At 65.4% G+C, this 22,442-nt stretch overlaps 12 protein-coding genes across 12 annotated transcripts in view; 7 read left to right on the forward strand and 5 right to left on the reverse strand.

The window, feature by feature from the left end:
* The window catches only part of PFL1_00393 (uncharacterized protein), a gene marked incomplete at both ends in the record, with an annotated part of 5,450 nt that extends 5,281 nt beyond the window's left edge, over positions 1–169 (forward strand). The window contains one exon of the mRNA XM_007877889.1: positions 11–169. Coding sequence (XP_007876080.1) covers positions 11–169 — 159 coding nt within the window. The remainder of the gene's footprint in view (positions 1–10) is intronic.
* A 483-nt stretch (positions 170–652) lies between these two features.
* Positions 653–1,263, forward strand: PFL1_00394 (uncharacterized protein; the record flags this gene model as incomplete). Its single annotated transcript, XM_007877890.1, has 2 exons — positions 653–1,028; positions 1,154–1,263. The coding sequence occupies 2 exons, from the start codon at positions 653–655 to the stop codon at positions 1,261–1,263; spliced, it is 486 nt and encodes a 161-aa protein (XP_007876081.1).
* A 260-nt stretch (positions 1,264–1,523) lies between these two features.
* PFL1_00395 (uncharacterized protein) lies at positions 1,524–3,572 on the reverse strand (the record flags this gene model as incomplete). The annotated part of the gene is made up of 1 exon (XM_007877891.1): positions 1,524–3,572. The coding sequence occupies one exon, from the start codon at positions 3,570–3,572 to the stop codon at positions 1,524–1,526; it is 2,049 nt and encodes a 682-aa protein (XP_007876082.1).
* A 758-nt stretch (positions 3,573–4,330) lies between these two features.
* On the forward strand, positions 4,331–6,756 carry PFL1_00396 (uncharacterized protein; the record flags this gene model as incomplete). The annotated part of the gene is made up of 2 exons (XM_007877892.1): positions 4,331–6,536; positions 6,647–6,756. The coding sequence occupies 2 exons, from the start codon at positions 4,331–4,333 to the stop codon at positions 6,754–6,756; spliced, it is 2,316 nt and encodes a 771-aa protein (XP_007876083.1).
* Positions 6,757–7,041: 285 nt separating this feature from the next.
* Positions 7,042–9,194, reverse strand: PFL1_00397 (uncharacterized protein; the record flags this gene model as incomplete). The annotated part of the gene is made up of 4 exons (XM_007877893.1): positions 7,042–8,667; positions 8,772–8,859; positions 8,947–9,030; positions 9,139–9,194. The coding sequence occupies 4 exons, from the start codon at positions 9,192–9,194 to the stop codon at positions 7,042–7,044; spliced, it is 1,854 nt and encodes a 617-aa protein (XP_007876084.1).
* A 522-nt stretch (positions 9,195–9,716) lies between these two features.
* On the reverse strand, positions 9,717–10,265 carry PFL1_00398 (uncharacterized protein; the record flags this gene model as incomplete). The annotated part of the gene is made up of 1 exon (XM_007877894.1): positions 9,717–10,265. The coding sequence occupies one exon, from the start codon at positions 10,263–10,265 to the stop codon at positions 9,717–9,719; it is 549 nt and encodes a 182-aa protein (XP_007876085.1).
* A 1,807-nt stretch (positions 10,266–12,072) lies between these two features.
* PFL1_00399 (uncharacterized protein) lies at positions 12,073–13,061 on the forward strand (the record flags this gene model as incomplete). Its single annotated transcript, XM_007877895.1, has 2 exons — positions 12,073–12,078; positions 12,177–13,061. The coding sequence occupies 2 exons, from the start codon at positions 12,073–12,075 to the stop codon at positions 13,059–13,061; spliced, it is 891 nt and encodes a 296-aa protein (XP_007876086.1).
* A 198-nt stretch (positions 13,062–13,259) lies between these two features.
* Positions 13,260–14,558, reverse strand: PFL1_00400 (uncharacterized protein; the record flags this gene model as incomplete). Its single annotated transcript, XM_007877896.1, has 1 exon — positions 13,260–14,558. The coding sequence occupies one exon, from the start codon at positions 14,556–14,558 to the stop codon at positions 13,260–13,262; it is 1,299 nt and encodes a 432-aa protein (XP_007876087.1).
* A 637-nt stretch (positions 14,559–15,195) lies between these two features.
* PFL1_00401 (uncharacterized protein) lies at positions 15,196–15,831 on the forward strand (the record flags this gene model as incomplete). The annotated part of the gene is made up of 2 exons (XM_007877897.1): positions 15,196–15,394; positions 15,497–15,831. The coding sequence occupies 2 exons, from the start codon at positions 15,196–15,198 to the stop codon at positions 15,829–15,831; spliced, it is 534 nt and encodes a 177-aa protein (XP_007876088.1).
* Positions 15,832–17,727: 1,896 nt separating this feature from the next.
* On the forward strand, positions 17,728–18,948 carry PFL1_00402 (uncharacterized protein; the record flags this gene model as incomplete). Its single annotated transcript, XM_007877898.1, has 1 exon — positions 17,728–18,948. The coding sequence occupies one exon, from the start codon at positions 17,728–17,730 to the stop codon at positions 18,946–18,948; it is 1,221 nt and encodes a 406-aa protein (XP_007876089.1).
* A 1,049-nt stretch (positions 18,949–19,997) lies between these two features.
* On the forward strand, positions 19,998–21,605 carry PFL1_00403 (uncharacterized protein; the record flags this gene model as incomplete). The annotated part of the gene is made up of 1 exon (XM_007877899.1): positions 19,998–21,605. One exon carries the CDS (start codon positions 19,998–20,000, stop codon positions 21,603–21,605), a length of 1,608 nt encoding a protein of 535 aa, XP_007876090.1.
* Positions 21,606–21,910: 305 nt separating this feature from the next.
* Positions 21,911–22,442, reverse strand: part of PFL1_00404 (uncharacterized protein) — a gene marked incomplete at both ends in the record, with an annotated part of 1,465 nt that continues 933 nt past the window's right edge. Inside the window, one exon of the mRNA XM_007877900.1 lies at positions 21,911–22,282. Coding sequence (XP_007876091.1) covers positions 21,911–22,282 — 372 coding nt within the window. The remainder of the gene's footprint in view (positions 22,283–22,442) is intronic.

Genomic DNA, 22,442 nt, shown 5'->3' on the forward strand with positions numbered 1-22,442 from the left:
TCCGATGCAGCCGCCGGGCATGGCACCCGGACCGCCACCGAGCTTCCCGGGCGCACCGCCACCCGGTCCGCCGCCGTCGATGAACCGTCCGCCGGCGGGCATGCACCCGGATCGCTTCGCACAGTCCCAGTTTGGCGGCGGTGGCGGTGGTGGGGGTGGCTGGAGGTAGCCTACATCCTCCCCGCCTGTGTGCCGCGCCCTCCGGTTGGCAGCCGCCTAAATGTATCCTTTGCGTCGATGCCCATGCTCTGAATCATGTACAACTCTTTCCCGGTCGCTGCCCCCGCCCTGTCCAGGGCTGTGTTCTGCTGTGGAGCTTGAGCGGAGGGTGAGCGAAAGGTGGCTGATGGTGGTGCTGTTTGCTGCCGTCGCCTGGGACTTGTGCGGCGGGCAGGAGGTTGGTTCAGGTTGGCGCGCGCCTGCGGTCGGGCCAGCCAAGAAGTGGAGGCAAGGCGAGGCGAGGCGAGGCCAGGGCAGACTGACCAATCCACGCAACGACGTTGGGGCCAGGATCATCTCCACCATCACCATCGTCTCGCATCTCGACGCTTGCAACCTGCCGCGCCGTCGGGCCCCATCGACTATTCCGGATACTCGCACGCCAAACCTCGCTCCTCTTCACCGCTGCTACCGTGCCGAGAACGACGTCAGCATGACGAACCAACCATCGACCGCGACATCGGGGTACCTCGACGACCTCTCCCCCACCTCTCTACTCTCGCATCTCCATCTCCACTCCTCGGCCGGTAGGACACGACACCAGCGTGCGCGCACACATCGTCGTCGCTCCTCGTCTTCCTCAACACGATCCGATGTGGACGACGACGACGACGACGTCGAGAGCGAGAGCGAGAGCGAGGCGAGCGAGGCGGAATCGAGGGATAGCTGGGACAGCTACGACAGCGAAGAGGAACGCAGGCTCGCACAGCTCGAGTGGGACGAGGGCATCCGCCAGCTCCAACTCACCGTACAGGTCCTCCTCTGTCCCTTTTTGGGAAAGTACCTCGGCAGACAGTGGAGCTATTGGGGTGAGTGAGGATCGGATCGTCGCCCTGATCCTGGGCAGCCTTTGACGGCGCCCTCGCTGACCCCCTCGGACCCAATACCGACTTTCTCATCTCTGCCACGCCAATCCGACCCATCTTCCTGACAGCGTTCGCGAGGTACAGGCGCTTTGGCGGCCTCACGGCCCGCTTCTTTAGCATAGACTGGCTCCTCAAACCCGCCACCAACCTCTCGAGCATCCTGCCAAAGTCGAACTAGCCGCCAACTACCCGCTCGTCAACAACTCGCACCCGCGTCGCATCATCACTACCCGCCTCGCCTCCCCTCGACTCAAACAAGGATGACAGCCACTCCCATCACACTTCGACACTCGATGCGAATGCTTCAGATCCGATTACCAGACATTGCTGCGCGACCACAGCGGGCGAAAAGAGCGTGGAGATTGGGGCGCCAAGATGGCGTCTAAATGGGAATGGGAAACTCGCGAATCTACGAAAACGAGCGCCGGCTGCTTGCCTTCACGCCTCGCCGCCACGGAGCATCCGGGCCAGCCCCCCGTCGCCGCCGGCCCTCCGCGCGATGAGAACCACGCTGGCCGCAACGGCGATCACGCTGCCGAGGGTCGTGACGACAAACACCTTTCGGTAGCACTCGGGCCCGTCGAGGCAGAAGTGGTGCGCTCCGTCGCCGGCCGCCGTCGTCGCCTGCAGCACCTCGCGCACCTGCAGCCAAAGCCCGCCGTCCAGCACCGCCCGCACGTCGAGCGCGCCGGGCGCACCGTTCCCGCTTCCGCCGCCAACCGAAGCCGACGGGACGTGCGAGTCGTAGATGCGGCCAAAGAGGAGGTTGAAGATGTTGCCGGCGATGACGGGGCTGAGGCTGAGGAAGCCGTAGTTCTGGCTAAAGTGCTTCATGCCGAACCATTCAAACATAAGCACGGGGCAGAGGCCAAACAGCGTGCCGTACGAGAGGCCGGTGAGCACCGACACGCCGAGCAGCTGGTGCACCGTCTGGATGGTGCGAGGCAGCGCGGCCAGCAGCTGCGAGAGGAAGGCCAGCGTCGTTACCACAATCAGCAGCCACACGCGCTGGCTGGCCGAGCCGGTGCGGTTGACGAGGAAGTCGGAGAGGAGGCCGATGATGATGCGGCCCGAGGCGTTGCAGAGCGAGATGGCCGACACCTGCTGCGCCTGCAGCTTCTGCACCGACGCCTTGGCCGACATCTTGAGCGCCTCGAGGTACTCGGCCGTCGTCGCCGCCACCATGGCTTCGGGGTGCAGCAGCCCGTCGCTGCGACCGCTCAGAAGCTCGGGCGTGTCGCGGTGGTTGTAGTCCCACAACGTCTTGGTGATGGTGCCGACGTTGTTGATGAGCAGCAGCCCGGCGCCCGAGACGAGCGCCATGACGCAGAAGAGGAGCAGGAAGTCGATCTGCTTGAACAGCTTCTTGCCAGAGATGTCGATCTGGCCCGCCGGCGCCTCTTCTGCCTGGATTGCCTTGGCCTCGGGCCGGCCGGGCAGCAGCGACTGCCGTTCGGAGATGGGCGCCGCGCCCTCGTTGTCCGATTCGTCGTGGTGGCGAAGGTCGTCGTCGGCCCGCGGGCGCAGTCGGTCGTTGCGGCCATCGGCGCTGCTGCCGCTGGGGCCCACTCGGTCGTCGCACTCGTCATCGCTGCAGCCGCTGTCGATCGACGGCGTCTCGTCCCAGATGGCGGTGCGGGCCCCAATCTCGGACGATGTGCGCCGGCGCGTGTAGCCGTGCGGTGGTCCGAGCGCGCCGCCGCTGCTCCGCCGGCTGCCGGTCGCGCGCTCCTCTCCATCCCCACCGTAGCTCTCACGGCGGCGATCGTGGTGGTGATGGTGGTGGTGCTCGACGATCGGCAGGGGCTTTACGATGGCCAGGCCGATGAGCATGCTCGCCATGCTGCCAAAGGCGAGGAGCAGGAGGTAGTCGGACGTGTTGTCGGCAAAGAGGGCGTGGGAGAGGGTCGAGTAGAAGAAGGCGCTCAGGCCGAACCCGGAGAGGACGAGCGCGGTGGCGGTACCCCTCCTGGAACCGCCCCAGGACTTTGCCTGGGCGTTCATGGCAGCAGTGAAGCTTCCGCTGTTGCCGAGGCCGGTGAGGAGGTTGAGCAGGACGAGGAGGGTGGTGGGGGTGTCGACCGACTTGCGGCGGTAGGCGTACGAGAGACCGCCGTAGCCGAGCGGGACCATGATGGCGCCGGTGAGCATGGCGATGCTGGGTCCGCGTTTGTCGATGAAGCGGCCCCAGAGCGGCGACGAAAGGTAGACTCCGGCATTGCCAGCGATGCCGATCAGGTTGATCTGGGTCGAGGTGAGATGGAGGGCCTCCTGGAGCTGCGGGGCGAACGAGCTGAAGGCGTAGTTGGAGCCGGCACTGAGTGCGACAATGACGGAGCCAGAGAGGCTGATGAGCTTGCGCCGCAGGATGCGCTTCTCCTCCTCGGGCGACGGGTCGATGAGGTGGTTGGGGTGGTGGTCGTTGTGATGGTGCTGGTCGTCGTGGTCGTCGTCGTCGACGTTGACCGCAGAGTGCTGGCGGGCCATGGCGGGCGTTCAAGCCCAGCGGACGAGGGCGACGATGTCGGCGAGCGGGGAAAGATGTTGCAGGGCTAAGCGAAGGGGGATGGTGGTGGTGGTGGTGGTGGTGGTGGTGGTGGTGGTGGTGGTGGTGGTGGCGGTGGTGGTGGTGGCGATGCAGCTTGGCGACACACAGACGGGCGGACGTGGCCGGTGTGGAACGACCATCGCAGCTCGCCTACGGCACCACCGCATGCCAGGATCTCCCCCATCCCCCACATCCACAGCAGCCTCACTGCGGGCCTCCTCGAAGAGAAAGCCAAGGTCGCCGCCCAGGAGGCCGATCCGCCTACATAACTAGCGCCTGCCAACCGCTACCCTTTCCCTGCTCGCTACTCAGCCACGAGATCACGAACGTCGCTGCGGGCCGAGGAGTTGCCAAGGCCCCATGTCATCGGGCCTCTGCCGCGCATTATTGGAAACCAGCCCGGACCCTCGTCCGGCACATCGGAGCGGAGCCTGGCCTGCCAGCCTGGCCTGGCCGGGCCTGGCAACACACCCACGCAGCCCAAACAGGGGCCCACCAGGGCTGCGGGAACAACACAGCCAGGCGGCCACTCGCTCGTCATCCATGCCCTGACCCACCTCGACCATCTTCGACCTCGGACCCACCGGACATCATGTATCACGATTAGCGCTTGCCTCTATCACCTCTAACACAGGCTCGACGCTGCCCATTCGGCACTGTCAACACCAACGCTACCGCCACCACCGACGCCGCAACCATGCCGGCCAGCTGGGAGGCAGGCGATGCCGGAGCGGCAGCCTCGTACCTCTCGACCTCTTCCCAGACCCACGTAGAACCCCCCGAGCGCCTGTCCAGCTCGAATCACAAGTTCCAGAATAAGGCCGTCTCGACAGACGGCGACGGCGACGGCGACTGCGAACAACATGACGGCAACGGCCGTCGTCCGTCGCAGTCCTACGATCTCGAGGCGGCGGCGGCCGCTCCGTGGTCCGGATCTCCCGATGGGCAGACCCAACAGCAGGCCTCGTCCTCGGCCCACAGCCGAGCTACTCGCCAGCGCCCTCGCTCTCGCACCAACGACGGCCACGGTTCCGGAGGCGGTGCGGCGCCGCCCGAATGCGTTCAGGACTGCATCGACGGCATCGAGTCTTGCACTGCCATCATTGTCCGCTTCAACGAGCGCCTCGAAGTCAGCCGGACCCAGGCCGAGATCAAGCGGGAGCAGGATGGCGACTCCATCTTCGTACGCAAGCTGCTCATTCCCATCGTCTTCTTCATCCTCTCGTGGATCTTTGCCATGTACATCTGGAGGCTCTGCGCCCCCATGATCCGGCAGACGACGGCAGGCCAGGTGCTCGGACCGAGGGGCACCGGCATCGGGCTTCTCGCCGCCTTTGTGCCGCTCTGGCTCATGACCATCTGGTCGTACGTCAAGGTCGTCGCCACGCCGCCGGGCCACGCCAAGGACTACGTACCGACCTCGGACCCCCCGCCACCATTGACTGGGCCCGATCATCCTGGCTCGACGCCCTACCGTCCGCCATATCCGGATCATAGCCAGCAGGCGGCAGCTCCGCGGCTCCCTGCCCTCCCCAGCACAGCTTCTGAGCCCATCGACATCCGACCCTCGATGTCGCAGTCCGTCTACCTCTCGGCCGATGGCCACGAGCCGTCCGACGCCGGCCACGCCCGCCCGTACCCATCGGTGCTCGCGGAGCGGGACGACTTCTACGCGGTCCGCGGCGCATCCACCGAGAGCATGCGCGTACTTCCCGGATCGCTTTCAGCGGATGCGGAACTCGAAGCTGGGCCTAGCATGGACGCCCAAGCTGCTAGGGACTCGGCTGAACCTGTCGCAACGGGGGAAGGGGCTCGGGAGGAGAGCGAACTGCCTGAAGCCGGCGTCGCAGGAGCGCTGGGAGGCGTCGGAGCGGCCGCCCTCGGAGCTAGCGCAGGCGCACAGGAAGAGAGCGAGCAACATCAGCAGGCCGAGCTCGCTGCTTCGCCGGCAGGACCGCCGTTCCCACAGCAAAAGTGGAACGGCCCAGTGGAGCCCAGCCGCCAGCCGCAAAACAGCCCACCACCACTCTCGGCACAGTCTCTCTACTGCCACCGCTGCCGCATCGTCAAGCCGCCACGCACGCACCACTGCAAAAAGTGCAACGCCTGCGTCCTCAAGATGGACCACCACTGCCCCTGGGTCGGCGGCTGCGTCGGGGCGCAGAACCAAAAATTCTTCTTCGTCTTCGTGTTTTGGGTCACGCTGCTCGAAGTCTACGTGCTGGTCTCGACCGCTTTCCACTTCCACCGCGGCGTGCAGTCGCTGCGCAACGGCGGGTCGGGCTGGAGCGTCGACGGCTACCTCATCTCGGTGCTCGCCCTCTCGGCCATGTTCACGCTCTTCACCTCGGCGCTGCTCTTCACCCACATCTTCCTCACCTCGCACAACCTCACCACCATCGAGCACCTCGGCGTCAACCGGGTCAAGGGCCGCGAAGAGGTGCTCATGGACCGCTGGTTCGGCTACCAGTCCAGCCTGTCTTCGCCCAGTGGCGATGGAAGCGCTCAGCAGAAGAAGCGCAAGCGGAGCGGCGGGCTAGGTGGCCTGCACCTCAAGGAGAAGAAGGACATGAAGAAGCGGTGGAACCATCTCTGGGGCAGCTGGACAACGACGGGCAACATTTGGTGGATCGGTGGGCGTGACGAGCTCGGCATGGCGGTCGCCAGGCCAGACGAGCAGGGCAATGGCGCCACCGTCGCTCGGCAGGAAGCAGCCGTCCCGTCTCCTCAACATGGCAGCGATGGCGAGAGCGGGGCCGATGCAGAGAAGCAGCACGCCCGGCGAATGAGCTTCCAGAAGCGGTGGAGCCCACAACATGCGGAGCGGACGAGGGTGAAGGGCAAGGGTGCCTGGAAGGTCAACATGGAGCTGGCGCTAGGGCCCAGCATGTGGACTTGGCTACGTGAGTCGCCTTGGGGCGCCGCCGATATCCCGACAGAGCAGCGCACTCCGAACCGCTGACACCCCCGCCCAGATCCTCCCCTGCCCGTCCGGTCGCCGTCTCGCAACCAGTCCCCGTCGGGAGAGCACCAGCTTCAGGGCTCGAGTTCCCCATCAACCCGCGCTTCGGTGCGCAAGGCACCCACCGCCAGAGGCACGACTGGCCTGAAGAGCTCCGATAGCGTGGCTCGAAGCGCTGCGACGTCGTTCCAGCGCCGCCGACCCACCTCGCCGCCCGTCGGAACGGCCTTTGCACCCCTCGCCACTATGCGACCACCGACACAAGCAGCACCAGGGACACCAGCATCGCTCCAGCATCACAGCTACGACAGCCTCGGCTCGACCAACACATGACTATGATCGCATCCATCTCTGCGGAGCTTCTCTCGCTATTGTACAACATTCTATGACCTCGACATCGCCTTCGACACTCAGCATGTTCCCCGCCTATGGCACTACACTCGGCACTAATCAATGATGCGGATCTCGATCTCGCCATATGGCTCGTCCTGCTTGACCCTCATCCTCCTGCTCTGGGTGAGGGCAAGGACGTGGTAGAAGGCCTGCGCGGCCACCGATGGCGAGCTGCTCGCGACGGGCGCCAGGTCGCTAAAGAAGAGGAACGAGTCCTCGAGCTCGTCGCGCACCACCTTGGCGTACTCTAGGAAGTTGGCCGTCTCGATCTCGAGGTCCTGCTGGAAGACAACGTCCGGGTGCGGGTACTCCTCGGGCGGCGGCAGCACAGGCGGCGGAGGCGCGGCGGGGATGAGGGGCGACGGCGGCGGGGGAGGACCGAGCTCGAACCCCTCGATCGTCGACGGCGCACCGGGCGAGGGGAATGAGATCGAGGGCGGACGTCGGGTCGGCGTCACTCGCACCCTCCGCAGGCCGGTCGGCGTCTCGACGACAAACTCGCCCGGCGCAATCTCGCTGACCGTCTCCATGCCCGGCGGCAAGCCCGAGATCGACTCCTCGCGGCGGCGCTCGGCCAGAGCCTGCCAGGGCGGTAGCTCGGCCTGGCGCCTGGCCAGTTCGGCGGGCGAGAGGCCGCGTGCCACCTCTTCGAAGGAGATCTCCGACGGCGGCGCCGCGGGCGGGGATATCTCCTCTTCCATCGGCCGCGGCACAGGGGGAGCGACCTCCACCGCAGGAGGAGGACCTGCGACCGCTGCTCTCCTGGCGGCGCGGAAGCGCTCATCGACGGCGGTGAGGTTGGCGCCCGCCGTGGTCCTCCAGAGGTCTAGGAGCTCGGGTGCGGCCGCAAAGTCGGCGGGCGGACCGAAGATGAGGTTGTGGGCGGCGCGCTCCATCTGGCGCTGCCTGGCGCGCAGCTGGACGACGACCCGCTGCTCCTCCATGATGGCCTCGTAGTTTGCTCGTCCGTCGCGCATCTCCTCGTCGGTGAGCTCGGTCTCGACGTCCTCGATGGCCCGGACTGCGCGCGGTCGACGGGCTCGTGGCACGGGCGGCGCGACGACTGCCACCTCGGGCGCGATGGCGAGCGGAGGCGCTTCGGGAGGCACAGGGACGGCGATCTCGGCAGGCGCCAGCTCCGGGAAAAACTCGGGCGCCTCACTGGTGGGCTCGGCGAGCGGCATGGCCTCTTCTGGGAACTCTTCGGGCTCTACGCCGACCTCTAGGCCCAGATCGAAGGGCATCTCCTCCTCTTCGATCTCGACGGGCGGGAACTCGAGCTCCTCGATGCCTTCCTCGACCCCGCGCGGCACGCCGATGCGCGCGATGCCCGGCTCCTCTTCGTACACGGGCGCCGGTAGGGTGATGCGCTCCGGAGGCACCACGTATCGGGGCGGCCGAGGCGGCGTGACGGGCAGGAAGCCATCTGCGATGCCGACGGGCGTCGCGGCTCGCAGCGCAAACGGCTCCGGCAGATCCATCAGGAAGGTCGGGTCAAAGTCTAGCGCGTAGAAGGCCGTGTCGACCGGCAGCGTGATGGCGCCAAGGCTGGCGAGCGGCGTGCGCATGTCGACAGAGGGCAGCAGAGCCTTTTCCTTGCCCGGCGGCGTGGGGATCGCCGAGATGCTCTTGCGCAGCGACGCGTGGACGTTGGCCACGTCGGTCATCCACATCTCGCTCTGTCGTCCGCGTCGTCGGAGTCATCGTAGGGGGAGAAAACGGTCAGCCTAACGCTGCGCATGCGATGAAAGCGCCGCATGAGGGCCTCTTTCGACGGCCTCACCTGATGGATGAAGATGCGGACGATGCCGAACATGAGCTGGCTCGAGAGGCGCAGCGCCATCGGCTCCGGCGGCTCAGCCACGCTCCGACTGGCAAGGGGCACCACGCGAGCAATGCAGACTATGGTCAGACGGCGGCTAGCCCATCGTAGGGGGATGGGGTTCTTCCCGGCTCACCAGACGCGGGTGACGTCGACTGAGAGAAAGTCACGGCGGGTGAGCTTGCGCACTACGCTGCGATCACCGAGGGTCGCGGCGAGCCTGGATCACCACAGCCGCGACGAGCGAGGCAAGGGGGGTCAGTCTGTCGTCCGTTAGACACCAGGGGTGCTGGAACAGGTGACGACGACGAGGGCAAGAGCCGCTTACCATACAAGGCCGAGGCCCTCCTTCCTCCTCGAGAGGATGTCGGCGCTGTAGAACATCTCCTACAGTAGGCGCTGCAAGGGGGGGGGGTGGGGGTGGGGGTGAGGGGGGAATCGCAGGCAGAAGGGGCTCTGTTGCAGGAGACGGAAAAGGATGTGTAGTGTACAGCATGTTATATAGGCCTGGGAGCGCCCGGTCGGGAGGCTAGACGAGACTGGAAGAAGAGGTCGACAGCTGCCGTGCAGAGCTGCACCGGCGTCGGCATGGACGGTCGGTGCGCTGCGAGGCAAGAGAGCAGGCAAAGGGGGCTGGGGCAGCAGTACTAGTAGAGAGACGCATGTCGCTGTCGCCGTTGGCGTGGGAAGACGGTGGGGACCCTTGGTCGTAGAGAGAGGGGGAGAGGGTTGGCGACGGGCTGCGTCGATGGCAGCGAGAATAAGAAGGATCCTGCCGCCGGCGACGAGCGTGGAAGCTGGCAACGGCCCGGCGTTCAGCGGCGAAAGCAGGTGCGTGGGTATCTTGGATGGTGAGGGGCCGCTGCCCGCCTTGGCTCGGAGAGGGAGGAGGTCTGAGCGACAGGTCTAGTAGGGTCGCAGCTGCGCGGCCGGGAAGTGGGCCTCGAGGGCCGAGGGTGACGCCGATGCGCTGATGTCGAGGCAGAGGCTCTCGAGGCTGGGCAGGTCGAGCATCCCCAGGCTGCGCTTGGGCGTGTAGGCGGTGGTGGCGGTATCCATGGCAGCATCGTCAGATGAGGTGTTGCTGGACCGAGCGCGACGGCTCTGGACATCATCGAAGCTGGCCGAGAGCTTGTCGACGAGGTGCTGCTCGACGAGGTGCAGGCCCGAGCCGTTCTGCTTTCGCCGGTTGGCAGAGGATTGGCGGGTGAGGCCGCGTCCGCGCCCATGCTGGTCTGCAGCCGCTGCGCCATCCGTGAGGTGCAGCAGATTGGGCGGCCTAGCGTCCGTTGCGGAACGGGGCGGTTGGAAGTTGATCGTAGACTTTTCTTCCAGTTCCCAGGCTAGATCGTCGCCCTCCGCTCCGCAGCGGCTGCGAAAGTGCGAGCGGCAGAGGCAGCCGGCCGCGACGAGCAGGAGGAAGAGGCCCGCGCGCAGGGCGTCCGAAGTGGGCATGTTTAACGAGGGGCGCGACAGGTGGGTGCCGCCGAGGGGATCGGGCTGGGTCTCCGTGTCGGAGGAAGGTCGATGGCGGTCGGTGAGGATGCGGGCGGTGGCGACTGACCCGAGAGCAGTCGCTTCTCTGGGCCTCGATGATGGTGATGAGGAAGCTGGGGGGCGATGCCGTACCTGCCTTGCCTTGCCGTGCTCTTTAAGAAGCAGAAGCAGGGCCGGCCGGGTCGCTGGCCAAGAGAACCCGCTGGCAACCCACCTTGCTTCGGGTCGATCCGACCGATCCAACCCCCCACTTGCCGATGCGGGCGCCGCGGCCTAGCCAGGCTAGGGCAACGGTACGGTCCAGCTAGGCCGGTCCTCGTGACGAAGCGCAACCATCGGCGTCCGTCCCGAAACGGAGAGCGGTATGTGATGTTATGATAGGGGCCACCGAAGCAGGCGGGCAAGCAAGGGCGCAATGGCCCAGATATGGTAAGAGCTGGCGGCGTAGACTCGAGCCAACTCCACATCGAATAGGGGCCGCTGCGATCGTGAAAGGCAGGCCTGCTGGCGTTGCCCTGGACCAGGGCAGTGGGCCTGTCAGAAGCACGCCTGCATGCTTCTGCTTCGTCTGGAGCTGATTCAAGGCAGGGTCCAAGCCTCACGTCTCGCTTGCGCCGTACCTGCGGCCCTGCGTGTCGAGCAGCCGGATCCGAGTGGGAAGAGTAGGAACGACTATCGGGTTGGTGTCCCGATTCCACTCCATCGGCGACGTGGAGCTGCCAAGACTTCCCCGCCGGCCCAGCTCACGGCCGACGAACCCGAAAGCACGCCCTTCTTTGTCTACGGAACGTCCAACTCCGCACGTCCCACGTGCGACGCCCCTTCTCGCTCCCTCTAGACGAGATGGTGCGCTGGTGACACGGCGTCGAGCAGAACTTTCCCTTGCGGCCCTCTGCCGGACCTTCGTCCCGTCGCGGTCATGGCACCGTTAGCGAGCACCTCCCTCGAGGCTTGGCATGCACCCCCCGCGGGGACTGGAGGTCTTCGCCCCGACCTCGACGTACGCCCTCGCACCGTGGCAATGAAGCTTCATGGGATGTGCGTGCAACGGCTGGCCAGCCGTTGCATGATCTGTACATACGCATCTTAGCCTCAGAGCTCGACGCTAACGGTGCGCCATGCGTCCGACGGATCTCCCAACAGCAGCCGGCCTCGCCTTTTCTGATAGCTACAGCTCCAAGCTGATCACGATAAAGTCATGCTCTCGAGTCACCAGCCAGCTCCGAGCGCCGTGCCTGTAGAGCTTGAGATACCGGAGCGACAGATGCGAACGCACCGTGGGAAGCAGCACCACATTTGCCATAGCCCAGCACGAACATCGCCGTCGAGCCTGCGTCCTCTTGCATCCTCGCTTCTACCAGGCGGCACCTAAGGCGAGCGGTGGCCCGCCTCGCTATCAGGCTCGTGACCATTGTCGGTCCCCGTCATGGCATGAAGGGAGGCGTGCTGTTCCTCGCAGAGTGGCAAAGAGGCGTACAGCCAGCGGCGCAAAGTCGCCCCCCTTTCAAGCGAACGTGATGGCGCTCTTGCAAGAGGAGCTCCACTCTGTCATGGGTGCGGATGCAATGCCCCTCCGGCGCGGTGAGAGGCCCGACGAGACGCAGCGGTGGCGGGCGGCAGCTGTTCATGACTCTGCGCTAGAGAGCCGGAGCGGCGTCGAGTATAAGAGCAGGTCCATCTGGCATCAGGACGACCCGGACTGAGCGCCCCTCGCCCTTCTTCACATCTCCCCGCCACCACTCTCGAGAAAGCCCCATTTACCGCTATGAAGGTGAGCCGGTCCGAGGTTTCCTTGCGAGAGTGTTGAGGCCGGGAGGATGCTCACCATGCCACCCTACTTCCCCCTGGTGCTCGACACGCCCTATGCAGACGTTCGCCGCCCTCTCCGCGCTCCTGCTGGCCGCTCAGCAGGCAAGCGCCGACCTGCTCGCTTTTGACAAGTTCGGCGAGTTCCGCAGCCTGGTGGCCAGCCCTTCCCAGGACGCGGTCAACGCCACCTCGCTCATCGCCTTCTTCTCGGAGCACAAGACTGCGCCTGCCCTCGAGGCTCGCCAGGCTTCGGCCGTCTCCGCCTCGTCGTCGGCCGCACCGAGCCGGGCGGCGGGCACGACCAAGTGCGCCAGCGACGACTGCACCTCGAGCTACGACCTGTACAAGTCGTGCCCGGACACGACCTACGCCTTCCTCTCGTGCTTCTGCGCCGACAAGGCCCTCGAGATGGCGCGCTGCTACGACGGCGGATGCGGCATCGAGTCGGCGGCCGGCACCGACGTCACCATGTTTGTCCTCGAGGCTTGCATCCTGTACATGTCAAACGACCGCACCACCGCCAGCGAGTGCCTCCTCAGCCGCAACGGCTACTCGACCGCCTGCCGCAAGTCCCTGCAGTACAGCGGCGGATCCTCCGGCGGCATCGGCGACGCCGTGTCCGGATCTGCCACGGCGGCCTGGTCGGCCTCTGCAACTGCCTCGCGCTCCGGCTCGGCCACGGCAACCGGCTCCTCGGCGCCGTCGCCCACCTTCTACGTTCCCACTTCCGGATCCAGCGGTGGCGGCAGCGCTGGCGGCGACGGTAGCGGTGGCGGCAACGGCAACGGCAACGGCGGCCAAGGTGGCAGCGCGGCCAGCTTCATCCCTCAGCCGAGCCAGTCGGCATCGTCGCAGGGCGCGCCCAACGCTGCCACCCGCTGCTCGGCCACTGCGCTTGCTGCTGGAGCTGCGGCCGTTGCCATCGTGGTGTTTGCGGCCATTTGACCGCATATCCGCCCCAAGCCCTTCCACGAAGCCTCACGAAGCCAAGACTCGCGCCGTGTAACGACCCGACGAATATATCCTGAGCTCCTTTCGAACGACGGTCGATTTCTGCAGCCTTGTGTCGAAGAGAAAGCTGTTCCGTGGTTGCTGTGCCGAAGTCGGGAGAACGAGTGGCGGCGAGGGAGCGGCGCATGGACACTACAGCCGACCGTTGGCTGACGGGATGACCGCCGATGGCCGGATGGCTGATCGGTCGATCTCGCCGATGGTGCGGAAGCCACCGACGTTCATGAGGATGTCGAACTCGGCCAGGAGGCTTCTGAGAACGTGTCGCACGCCCTCTTCGCCCTGGATGGACAGCCCGTAGATCCACAGGCGGCCAATCATGACGGCCTTGGCGCCCAGGGCAAGCGCCTTGAATACGTCGGACCCACCGCGAACTCCAGAGTCAAAGAGGATCTCCATCTGCGAGCCTACGGCGTCGACGATGGCGGGCAGCGCCTCGAGGCTCGAGATGGACCCGTCGACCTGTCGGCCGGCGTGGTTGCTGACGACGATGCCGTCGCAGCCGACCTCCTTGGCGCGGATGGCGTCCTCGACGCTGAGGATGCCCTTGAGCAAGAACGGCTTGCCGCCGGACAGCTCCTTCCACTCCTGGATGACTGAAGGGATCCGCTCCCAGCTGAAAGCCTTGCCGTGCCAGATCTGGTCGATCCAGGTACGGCCGACGGCCTTGGCGTCGGCGTCCTTGTCGATGCCGCGCTGCTTCAGGAGCTCCAAGAAGGCAGGATCGCCGAGGCCCATCTCGGCGCCGATGCCGCGGTAGAAGCCGTAGTTGGAAAGCGCCACGTCGAGATGACGCCATGCGAGCTGCCAGGTGTCGAGCGTCATGATGCACGCCTCGAAGCCAGAGTTGGCGGCCCGCTTCAGCAGTGACGTAGCGAGGTCCTCCTGGTGCGGGAGATAGAGCTGGAACCAGCGCAGGCCGTCCTCGTACTGGGCGCCCTTGCCGCCTGCGCAGCCCTCTGCCGCACCTCGAGCATTGTACGCAGCGGCATCCTCAATAGAGACGGATCCGGCGGTCGAGAGCGTGTACGGCAGCCCGAGCTCTCCTGCGACCTTGGCCACGGGCAGCTCTCCTTCCGGATGGTAGATCTTGTTGATGCCGACGGGCGAAAAGCAGATGGGCGCGCTGAGCTTCTTGCCGAAGAGCTCGATGCTGGTGTCGCGCTGGTTGGTGTCGACGAGCATGCGCGGGATGATGTGGTAGTGGGAGAAGGCGTCGCGGTTGGCGAGGTGGGTGGTGCCGAGGCCGGCGTTGCAGCTGGCGTAGCTCCAACCGCCGCTGCTGAGTCGCTGGCGGGCCAGATCCTCGAGCTCGTCGGGATGGGTGTTGAAGGGCGGCAGCTTGTGGTCCTTTGTGCCGGACTCGAAGCACTCGCGCTGGTACAGGGACCAGTGGGGAGTGTTGCGCTGGGGCAGATTGGTCGGATCCATAGTGGGCCAGAGTTAAGGTGTCAGGGAGGTGCTGGGGCGGGGTGCAGGTCGCGATGAGAAGCGGTCCGGCAGGCTCTATATAGGGTCATTGTGGTGTCGCGGGGACGTGCGGAGTCCGGGGTTACGGCTGCGGACCGGCGGCAGGACGGGGTGGGCTGCGGGGAGAGAGTGGGGGCAAAGCCTCGGTGAGTAGCGGGGCGGATACAGTCGAGGAGGCAGCGATGAAAGGGCGCAGGCGCTGCTGATGACGATGATGATGAAGGAGGGAAGAAGGCGCCGATGTCACCAAAAAGGGTGGAGGTCTCCGTCAAACGGCTACATGGCCTGCCCGCCTGCGTTCGGGCCATGCCAGTCGGCGCCTGTCAGACAGAGAGACCGCCTCTGGGCCCAACGCCTGGCCTCTTCGACCTGCAGCGGCATCTCGGCGCCTTTGCTACTACTGTATCGAGCCGACCTCTGACCCGCTGGCCTCCTCCTACCAAGCCTGCTGCCTTCGCTCGGCTCGACTTCCATCACCGGGCCACCTCTGAGCAGCAGGCAAGCAACATCCGACATCACCGTCCTCCGCCAGCGCCGGGCCGTCACATCGCGCTCGGACCTACGTCCCTCTCGGCCACCCCATCCCGCCCACGTCGCCATGGCCGTCGCCCCGTCGGCCGCCAACGGCCCGGCGGTCAGCGGCGATCCTCAAGAGCAGGTGCTCAGCCGCGAGGATCTTGTCGACTACCGCGCCGTCCAGCGCACCTTTGACGGAGCCTATGCTCGCACCGCCCTCGGCCAGCTCTGCTATGCCGTCGTCATCCTGCGCCTCTTTCAGGAAAAGTTCTTCTACGTCGGTATGTTGTCGTGGTCCTGTCGATGAGTGCCGTCGCCGCCCTTGCCGACGGCATTGGCCGACGGGCACTGGCTGAACCCCATCTCTCTCCCTCGTTCCACAGGCTTGGCATACTCGCTCTTTGCCGTCGGCTTCATCCCCATCGCCGTCTATCGATACCGCAACGCCGTTCAAAACGAGGACCGGTACATTGAGCTGCAACCCGCTGTACAGCCGGAGAGCAACGGTCAAGGGCCCGCGTCATCACAACCACCTGCGTCCACTGGCGGCACTGAGACCGATCGCATCGCCGTCTCGACTGCCCTCGAGCAGACCATTGCACCGCGCCGCGGAATCTACGTCAAGAGCTTTGTGACGGCGGGCTCAGTGGTCGCCGTGACAACCGTCGTTGTCACAGTCTTTGAGGTGGCGCTCTTGATCCTCATCTTTTTGGTGTAACGGCCTCTGCCGGCTGCGGGAAATGTCATGGGATGATCATCGCTCATTAAAGGGAAGGTCAACTTGGCTGCGAGATGGACAAGACGCCTCGAGGTAGACGGCAGTTGTCAATTGCGAGCGAGCTTCGCCTCGGGCTGCCGGCGCTGGTCCGCGACCCGTGTGGCCGTCACCATCACCATTCCAGCCAGATGCGCTCAGGTACAGTTGCCACGGCGGCTCCGTGCCCCGGCTCCAGCGCCAACGGCACTCTTGAGCACTAGCGCAGGAGCTTCAATGCCCAGGTGCTGACACGGGATCGTTGGGAAGATGCCGCCCAGCGTCGCATGGTACCGTGTCTGAGCTGCCATCGTGTTGCACGGTTGCCCTATCAAACAGCTGAGAACGGGGAAGACCAACACCCTGGCGTCAGGAAGAAGGGGCCAGCTTGACCAGCACGATTGCAAGTCAGGCTTGCCTTTTAGGACGGACAAGACCGACCAGCGGCCTGCCTCGTGTGCGGTCCCAGGGTCTGCAGCCGCTGCAAGGGTTCTCTTCTCGGCACCCGTCCTCGCGACCAGCGTCCCGAAACGGAGAGCGGAATTCTATACTCATCTTGGCGAGCACCAGCAGCCGTCAGCACTGCAATGAGTAAGAGTGTCAACAGCAAGCTGGTCAGTGCAAGGGCTGCAGTCAAGGTTGGTACAAGGGCAGTTTCAGACAAGACAAAAGACTGACAGACTGTAGTGGGTCTTGGTCAGGTCGGCTCTGGCACTGAAGCACTTCGTTCCGACCGTGGCCTCCACTGGGGCAGGTGTCGACGACGCTCCCAACAGCAGCCAACACGCTGCGACCATTGCGCCCTAGTCAGGTTGTGCCAAGGCAACGAGGACCCGCGCATGCCGCCTCCTTCGCCACGCTGTCGGCGCTCAGGCGAGACCGTCGGCAGAGTCAGGTTGGCATTTCAGATAAGGCGGGCCAGGGGTGAAGACAGTCCTGCACCATGTGTAGCCCCGCTCGCCGCCACCTTCTGGGAAGCGAAATTTCCTTGCTTGCCCTGCCCTACTCCGTGCAACCAGCAGAAAGGTCAGCGTTTGTTGCTCGCGAGCAGATCTGTGGCAGGCAGACTGAGCGACATTGACGAGCCAAGGTGGCGCTGGACCCGACGTGCTCCCATGTCTTCGCTGCCTGAAAGCCCCTTGCTCCTTCCCACGGCCAGGCGGCCAGACTTTTACTGGCATGGTTGACATGTGCCGCAGATTGGGCCTCGACCACCTGGCGCCGGTGCTGGCGCTTCACCGGCTGCAAGCTCGACGAAGGCAGGGCCGCTGCAACGCAACGCAGGCACCGCACGCCACCCAAGCTGAGAAGAGCGTCCAGTACGTGCGCCAAGTCGCTCGTCGCGGTGCGGCCGCGCCCCTGGCCTCAGTCTTACCGATGGCCAACCTGGTCCCACAGGTGACTTGTCAGTCAGCACTGACCGCTGTTCGTACCCTTCTCCCTCAGAGCGAGCCGTCCGGCGGTGTGTCGGCCCGACTTCATGCCAAAGCCAGATCCGCATCGCCGCTAGAACGACGGACCTGGCAGTAGCACCTCCGAGATCTTTCTGCTTCCGCCCTTGCATCGGACCCAGCGACCCTTGCGAGGGCAACGCCGGAGCGAATGGACGTCGTTGCGGACCTTGAGCCCAACACCGGCTCCCATCTAGCTGCTGAAGCCGTCGGTGACCCTCAGCGAGCCCGCTGGTGTGAGCCGACCGGCTCTGCTCAAACGACGGACTTGACATCGTCTGGAGGAGGAGCTATAAAGACGGGCGGTCTTCTAGCCGTGACCCCCGGTCGACTCTACATCTCCCCGTCCTTATCTCGACCCGGCCTTTCCCTCTCTTCCCAGGCCACTCACCCCGCTCACACTTTCACCATGACAAACTGGTCCGACCCTGCCGAGATCGCCAAGGAGCTGCAGGCGGCCAAGCTCATGGTCATGATCTGCCTGGGCTATGCGGTGTGCGACCTGAGCTACACCTGGCGCTTCGATCTCGACCTCATCACGGGCAGGCGTGGCTCGCGCAAGTGGCCGCAGCTCCTCTACGTCCTTGCCAAGCTCGGTTTCTGGCCATACATCGCCGTCACCTTTGCCGTCGCCGAGCCGCCGGCCTTTTTGCAGTGCAACGCGCTGGTGTACGCCTCGGAGGCGCTCATGGGCGTCATGACCTGCTGCTGCTCCGGGCTGCTGGCCTTCCGCGCCGTCGCGGTGTGGAACGGCCGGGCGTTCAAGGTGGTCGCTTCCGTGGTCACCATCCTCTTCCTCGCCCTCGTGGGCATCTGGATGGCGGGCGTGCCGGACGTCAAGGCCGTGTGGATCGAGGGACCCGGGCCGGTGTGGATCAAGAACCAGGGCACCTGCACCTTCCTGCCCATCCCCAAGATCTACGGCGTCAAGTTCATCGCCACGGTCGTGTTCGATGCCATCGTGCTGCTCCTCACCGTGGCCGGCGTCATGGCGATGACCACGCGCTCGCGGATCGGCACCATCCTGGTCGAGCAGGGCATCTTCTACTTTGGCGCCACGCTCGTCATGAACGTCTTCCTCGTCTCGTTTACCTATGCCGAGCTCAACCCGCTGATGAGCAACATCCTCAACGTGCCCACCCAGACCGTGTCGCTGATTGTCGCGACGCGCCTCTACATGATGCTGTGCGACAAGGTCAAGCCGGTCGTGTCGTCGCAGGGGCAGGGGAGCTCCGGCAGCGGCGGCGGTGCGTACGGCTCGTCGCTCGGGTACAAGTCCAACGGCTCGTCGTCGACGGCGGGCGCCAAGATCAAGAACGTCTTCCGCCTCAACAAGGACGACGGGCACGCTCTGCCCGAGGCGTTCGGGATGCGCTCCAACTCGGAGAGCAACTCGGTCCATCTGACTGTCGACGTCCACTCGGCGTCGCAGGAGAAGTTTTCGCTGTCCACAGGCAAGGACGACGACCTCGAGCTGGGGAGAGCCCACCCGTACGCGCACTCGCAGATGATGGCCCACGGCAGCCACCGGTCCAGCCCGGCGCAGGTTCAGGTGTCCGAGCAGATGACAGTGGCCACCGGGCCGGTGCCAGCCTACCTCGACGGCCTGGAGGATCTGCGAAAGAAGTAGAGCCGAGTAGCAGTGTTGTAGACTCTCTGCTTGCTGCCTTCGCATTGCTGCTGTATTCCTGCCACTACTGTCCCCGTCGAAACACAAGTCACCACGTTCATTGCATTATACACGTTCGCGGTCCACCCTGACTGGCGAGGGGGCGCTGACGAGTTGGGGTCGTGGTGGCTGTGAGCAGAACGAGACGAGGCCGTGGAGCAGCGCGTGGCCGGGCAGCCAAGCGTTGAGCGGCGACGGTCGACGGCGGAGGGCGGCGAGGGCGAGGTGTGGGCTCGTTTGGTGTTGCAAAGGTCGAAGGCTGGGCCGGGAACCTTGGACCGGCTTGCAAATCCGACCGGCGCGACTGGCCCTCGGGCTGAGCGGCCACTTGGCCGGGCTGTGGGGCAGCCAGAAAAAAGCGGGGGGCGGCGGGAAAAAAGGCAGGCCGGGTTGCTTGGCTGGCTGATGATGCGGGGCGGTCTTCGTAATTTGGCAAACGCAGGTAGGCAGGCAGGCAGACAGGCAGCAGGCAGGCAGGCACAGCCCAGGGTCCGTCCATCGGCAGCAGAGAGGCCAGCCAGCCGAGGCAGAGCACGCACGGCGGCCCTCGTTACGAAGCTTCGTTCGCGTGACACGGCCAGACCAGGCTCTCAGGCCAGGAACCCCCGACAAATGGCCCTGCCTCTCTGGCTGACTTGGCCCCCGCAGCGGCCCAAACTCGTTGGTCCCGATCGGTGGTCCAGGGCCTGCGGGGCATCGGGGAAGCCTTCCCGCGATACCCACGGCAGAGGCCACCGCCGTCAACCCCGAATGGCCCTGTCTGCCCGCCTCCCTGCCGCCTGGTCACGCCGACCCCCTGCCTGCCTCCTCTCCGACACCACGCTGTTTAAATACCACGCTATCCTCTACGGACCCCTCCCGTCAACCCACCCTCATACGCTCATCGGACAGCTCCGCAAGCAACAGCGACGAAAGCCAACGCCGTCCTCTGGCACTCGCTCTTTCTCCCTCCGACTGCTTCCTCCTTCGTCCGACCTACCGCTGCGTCTTCTCCTCACGCCGCCTTCGCCATGGTCGAGGCCGACATCCTCAGCTACGGCCGCGCCGCCGTCGAGTGGTCCACCAGCTCGCTCGCCCACCTGGCCGTCACGCTGCTCGCCGTTGTGGCCGCCGTCGTGGTGGTGCCCTTCTTCCAGCGCACCCACCTCATCGGCATCCCCGGCCCCCTCGCCGCCAAGTTTTCCGACTTCTGGCTGCTCCGCACCGCCATGAATGGCCACCGCTTCCAGTCGGTTCACGAACAGCACCAGAAGTACGGCACCTTTGTCCGTATCGCGCCCAACCACGTCTCGATCGCCCACCACGACGCCCTCAACCCCGTCTACGGACACGGAACCGGCACCCTCAAGCCCGAGTACTACGACGCCTTTGTCCCGCCGAGGCCCTTCCCGCGCGGCCTGTTCAACACGCGCGACAGGGCGGAGCACACGCGCAAGCGCAAGATTGTCTCGCACACGTTTGCGCCCAAGACCATCACCGCCTTCGAGCCCTTTATCCGTCGCGAGATCCAGATGCTCCTCGACCGCTGGGACGAGTTCTGCGCCAAGGCCAAGGACGAGCAGAAGGAGGGCCCGCGCCCCGGCACAAAGGGTCGCGCCTGGCTCGACGTCCTGATGTGGCTCAACTTCTTCGCTTTTGACGCCATCGGCGACCTCGCCTTCGGATCCACCTTTGGCATGCTCGAAAAGGGCGTCGACGAGGCCAAGGTCGAGTACGAGGACTCGGACGGCAACAAGAAGGTCGACTACTGCTCGGCCGTCACCATCATCAACGAGCGCGGCGAGTTCAGCGGCACCATGGGCCTCGCCCCCACCTGGATGCGCCCCTACCTGCTCAAGCTGCCCTGGTTCGAGCGCCGCCTCCGCTCGGTCAAGAAGCTCACCGGCATCGCCCTGGCGCGCGTCAACGACCGCCTGCAGAACGGATCGGAGCGCGAGGACCTGCTGGCCAAGCTGCAGTCGGCCAAGGACGACCGCGGCGAGCCGATGGGCAAGATGGAGCTCACCGCCGAGGCCCTCACCCAGCTCATTGCCGGCTCCGACACGACGTCCAACTCGTCGTGCGCCATCGTCTACCACCTGGCCACCCACCCGGACAAGATGCGCAAGCTCCAGGCCGAGCTCGACGAGGAGCTCAAGCACTCCGAGGACGTCCCCCTCCACAGCGACGTCCAGGAGCTGCCCTACCTCCAGGCCGTCCTCTCCGAGTCGCTCCGCTACCACTCGACCTCGGCCATCGGCCTGCCCCGCGTCATCCCCGCCGGCGGCGCCACCGTCTGCGGCAAGTTCTTCCCCGCCGGCACCACGCTCTCGGTCCCCGCCTACACTGTGCACCGCGAAAAGGAGGTGTACGGCGACGACGCAGAGGAGTACAACCCGGACCGCTGGCTCGCGCCCGACGCGCGCAAGAACTTTGACAAGGCCTTTATCCCGTTCAGCGTCGGCCCGCGCGCCTGCGTCGGCCGCAACGTGGCCATGATGGAGCTGTCGCTGCTCATCGCCGCCATCTTCCGACGGTACGACATTGTCCTTGCCGAGCCGGACAAGGACCTGCCCACCTTTGAGGGCTTCCTCCGCAAGCCCACCATCCTCATCGCCGGCCTCAAGAGGCGCGAGTAGGCGCCTCGGTGAAGCGGCCAGCGACATCCAAGAACGTACCACCAACAAAAAGACGACGAACCTTGTACCACCTCCCGTCCCATTCTCCATGACGACCCTGCAGTTGTGTGACACGAGTGCTACCGGTGTGATCTTTGTGCGAGGTGCTTTCCAATCGAGACATGCGGTCCCACCATTCGGCCGATCGGCCAGTCTGGCGGCCACGACAGTCTGCGATTGTCGCAACGAGGTCGAGGGACACACCGGTTCATGCAGGCCAAGATGGCAGTCCCCCTGTCTATACAGCTCGAGCGCGGTGACCGGCCCTACTCGTCGTCATCATCGTCGTCGGCGAGGGCCAATCGATGCGCCTGCTCCTCGAGCTCCCTCCTCTGCTCCTCCTCGATGCGCTCGCGCTCGCGCTGCTCGCGCGTATAGAGGGCCCAGTCGACCTCCTGGGCGTCGTCCTCGGCCTTGTCGTCGTCGTCGACAAAGCTGCCGCCGCGCTCAAAGAGCTGGCGTCCCGTCGGCTTGTTTTTCGACTTTTTGTACTCCTCGCGCTCCTTTGGCGACATTTTCGCCATCTTGGCCTCTTCCTCCTTGGCCGCCTTGGCCTTCATCTCGGCCTCGAACGCCTTGCGCCACTCGGCGAACCGCTCCGTCGTGACGGCGGTGCCGCGGAACTTTTCCGCCTCGGCCTGGAGAAGAGAGGGGGGAGGGGGGGGGGGGGAGGGGGGAGGAGGAGGGAGGGGAACGGGAGGGGGAGGGGACGGTAGGTTACGGGTACCGGGACGGGTAACGGTCCGGCCCGGTCGGACGTAGGTCGGTCGTTACGGGTAACGGTAACGGTCCGGGCCC

This window comes from Pseudozyma flocculosa, assembly GCF_000417875.1.
Source record: "Pseudozyma flocculosa PF-1 unplaced genomic scaffold scaffold00001, whole genome shotgun sequence".
Lineage (NCBI taxonomy): Eukaryota > Fungi > Basidiomycota > Ustilaginomycetes > Ustilaginales > Ustilaginaceae > Pseudozyma > Pseudozyma flocculosa.